Source organism: Arachis ipaensis, chromosome B05 (genome assembly GCF_000816755.2).
Source record: "Arachis ipaensis cultivar K30076 chromosome B05, Araip1.1, whole genome shotgun sequence".
In the NCBI taxonomy this organism is placed as follows: domain Eukaryota; kingdom Viridiplantae; phylum Streptophyta; class Magnoliopsida; order Fabales; family Fabaceae; genus Arachis; species Arachis ipaensis.
Window position 1 is genome coordinate 16517972 of NC_029789.2, and position 3349 is coordinate 16521320.

Below are 3349 nucleotides of genomic sequence, written 5' to 3' on the forward strand. Positions count from 1 at the left end.
AAAATACTAAATAAGACAAATTTAAATTATTTTGACTCATTTTTTATTATCTCCCATATATTAACGCAACATTTATTTGAACTACATAGACATACTACATAGACATACGGTTGAGTAAACAAGAGGCGCACACAAACACATACACACGACTAAAAAAGGAAAATTAAAGGTTCCATAGAGTTTATGAGAAAATTGTTACTTAAATTATTTTTTTTATTAGTTTAATATTAATAATAATTAATTATATTAAAAATACATAAAGAGTACATAATACTTTATGTACTCTTTATGTACTTCTACTATAATTAATTACCATTAACATTAATCTAACAAAAGAAATAATCTAGGTAGCAAATATCACAACAACACACACTAAATTATGAGCCTTCTCACTGCTTATTAAAAGAGTCCTATCATACGGTTATGGATGAGCTGAGCTTATGTTGAAGTTGAAGGAGTTGAAGGAGAAGCAGCGTTAATGAGCTGGATCACAATGACAGTGATGTTGTCTTTGCTACCACGAGCCATGGCAAGCTCGGCTAGCAAAGTGGCAGCTGCCTCCGCGGATGTGGTCATGTCGGTCTTGCCACTAAGGTAATTTCTCACAAGTTGGCATGCAAAGCTGTTAGACACCACATCCCACAGCCCATCACTTGCCACCACCACAAACTCATCGGAATCTGTTCGGCGGGACACCTGTATCTCTGGTTGAGCTATCACAAATGGCTTCATGTAGTGGTCCCCTATGGATCTTGATGTAGCAAGAACACCTAAAACACGATTACCATTCCAATCGATCACTCTTCCACCTGCTGCTTCTATTCTCTCTTTCTCATCCTCACGATCAGGCTGACCATAATCCAAACACACAAACACAATTTCATATTATTCATTCATTTAACTATTTTTAATTATTATTTTTATACGAAGATATGTTTACGTAAGTATTCAAAAAGCATTAATCATGCATGTGCATCACCTTATGATCACGTGAAAGCGGCAAGGCCTCGCCACCGCGACACAGCACCGCCCTAGAGTCTCCGCAGTTGCCAACCACAATCTCCTCCTTTCCAACAACGACCACCGTTGCGGTAGAACCCATCGTGTTCCCACCCGACATGTCATCGTTGCCCTCGTCACCTACAATCTCTTGGTCCATCTTCATGAAGCACGAGCACATCACTTGATGCCAATCCAAAGGCCCTGCTGCCTTTGCCTCCTTCATTTCCTCCGCCAACAACATGTGCAGCTTCTCGCGGCAAGTATTCGCCACCATGCTTCCACCGTGACCGTCGTAGACTGCAAAGAAATCGTAACCTCCGGATTCGTCTTCCACCGGCACGAAACCGGGGACCACTCTAACGGCGTCCTCCATGACTCTCCGTCGGCCGATGACAGATATTAAACCATAGGAAGCGGATGCGACAGCGGTGCAGTTCTGCTTTGGCGCGTTATTAGTGGGGGAAGAGGATGAGGACGATGAATCTTCCATGGAAGGAAGGACAGCTACCTCGGAAGAGGCGAACCTGATAGATCGCTTTCTCTTCTTTCCCAAAGTATCGTAGCGGCGTTCGATTTTTTTGGATTTTGCTTCGGCGGTGCTATCCATGGAACGTATGAAGTAACTGAGTTATAATTGATAGTGATCTATTTGAAGTGCTGACTAGAGAGAGATAGGGGTCAGTGGGTCACACATACACGCATAACGGCACAAATATATAGAGAAAGGAAATAATGTTTATCGTAAAAAAATAAAAAAATTACATAAACATTATTTGAACTAATAATGATATGCGATGTAATAAAAAATTATTTTTAAATTAATATTTTATTATTTTTTTAGTATTACTGTATAATTATCAATGGAAATTATATTATACATATTTAAATTTTCATAAACTTATCATGTGGTCCAGTGATAACTTTTGCTTCTTTTCCTAATTTACACATATTTTTTAAATAAATTCGTGTACTTGTTGGACTTGTAAACAATTTAAGTTCAAACTTCTTATGAAAAATAATAGATACAGACTTAGATTATATATTTACAACAGTTTAAATGATAGTTCGTGATGTATTTTCATTTCTAACCACAATACAATTAAGAGTGTGTTTAATTTAACCTTTAGACATAAAAAAACGTTTAAGTAGTTTTAGTTTCTATATTTATTTATTACTGTTTTATTCTCTTCTTTGCAAAGAAATAGAAAGAACAATCCATCTTAGAAATTATTACCAAACACAGACTATAGTATGAAGCAAATTTTTATTTGTAGGGTAAAGTTTGGCTAGTTTAGTCTTATTTTCATCTTTTAACTACAGTACAGTTAAAATATTTATCTAAACTAAAAATTAATATTTTTGTAGATTTGCTAACTTTTTTTATTTTTTACTACTGAAAAATAGTGAATTAACTGTAAATTTTGGATCAGAACTTAGGTGCAATGTGTTTTTTGTACAATTAAATTTGGCAATAAAATTTGTTATAATTTTCTGCTAAAAATTCAGAGATAAAATTTGTAATATTTTGATATTTGTAAGTAATGTACAAAAGTGATTAATTATGTGACGTTTGAATTTTTGGCTGAATTTTGGAATCGGTTACTTATATGCTGGCAGTGACTTAGCTGATGAATGACGAAAGGGAGGGATGGTTGGGAGACACCTGTATTTGAAGCTGTATTATTCCGTGGATACGCGTACAATTGTGATGTGACCTCTTCACACGTGGCGTCATTCTCTGATTCTGATGCGGGAGTCTCTCAAGGCTCACACTCACACTCAGTACAATAAAATGAAAAGAAAGGTACTCTTTTGTTAAAGTGTTTCTTCTACTAATTAAGTTTTGTACTGTAATATAAGAAAAAATATACTCTTCTTTTGTTTTTACTGTTTGTTGTACGTATTTCTTCTATTAATCAAGTTTTGTACTGTAATCAGAAGAAACCTATTCTTCTTCTGTTTAAAGTGTTTTTTCCCTTAATCAAATTCTGTATCGTATTTTCAGAAAAAATGTACTCTTTTGTTTAAGTGGTTTTACTAGCTGCCTATATATAAATACAGTCTAACTCTCATATGTATATATATATATACACTCAGGTGTTTATTATTATGAAAAAATTTAATAAAATAATTAAAGTCACCAAACAAATTATAAATTACAAACCAAGGCTAATTTTTTTTTTCCGGTACAGTACTCATAAAGTAAATATATACTCAAACACATTACAAATTATAAATCAAGGCTAATTTTTAATTGACTTTGTCTAACACTATACTAGTTCCAACTATAACCCCTTTTTATTGTGATGGTATTAAACTCATTGCAATCAAACTAAAACAGCATCTG

At 34.3% G+C, this 3349-nt stretch overlaps 1 protein-coding gene across 1 annotated transcript; it reads right to left on the reverse strand.

The window, feature by feature from the left end:
- Window positions 331-1694, reverse strand: LOC107641729 (probable protein phosphatase 2C 51). The gene is made up of 2 exons (XM_016345201.2): window positions 980-1694; window positions 331-849 (listed from the first exon to the last, which is right to left on the reverse strand). The coding sequence occupies exons 1-2, from the start codon at window positions 1607-1609 to the stop codon at window positions 439-441; spliced, it is 1041 nt and encodes a 346-aa protein (XP_016200687.1). The 5' UTR covers window positions 1610-1694; the 3' UTR covers window positions 331-438.

Coding starts and splice junctions, on each gene's coding strand:
- LOC107641729 (XM_016345201.2), bottom strand. CDS start 1,609: ATGGATAGCACCGCCGAAGCAAAATCCAAAAAAATCGAACGCCGCTAC. Junction 850..979: donor CGCTTTCACGTGATCATAAG/GTGATGCACATG, acceptor GATTATGGTCAG/CCTGATCGTGAGGATGAGAA.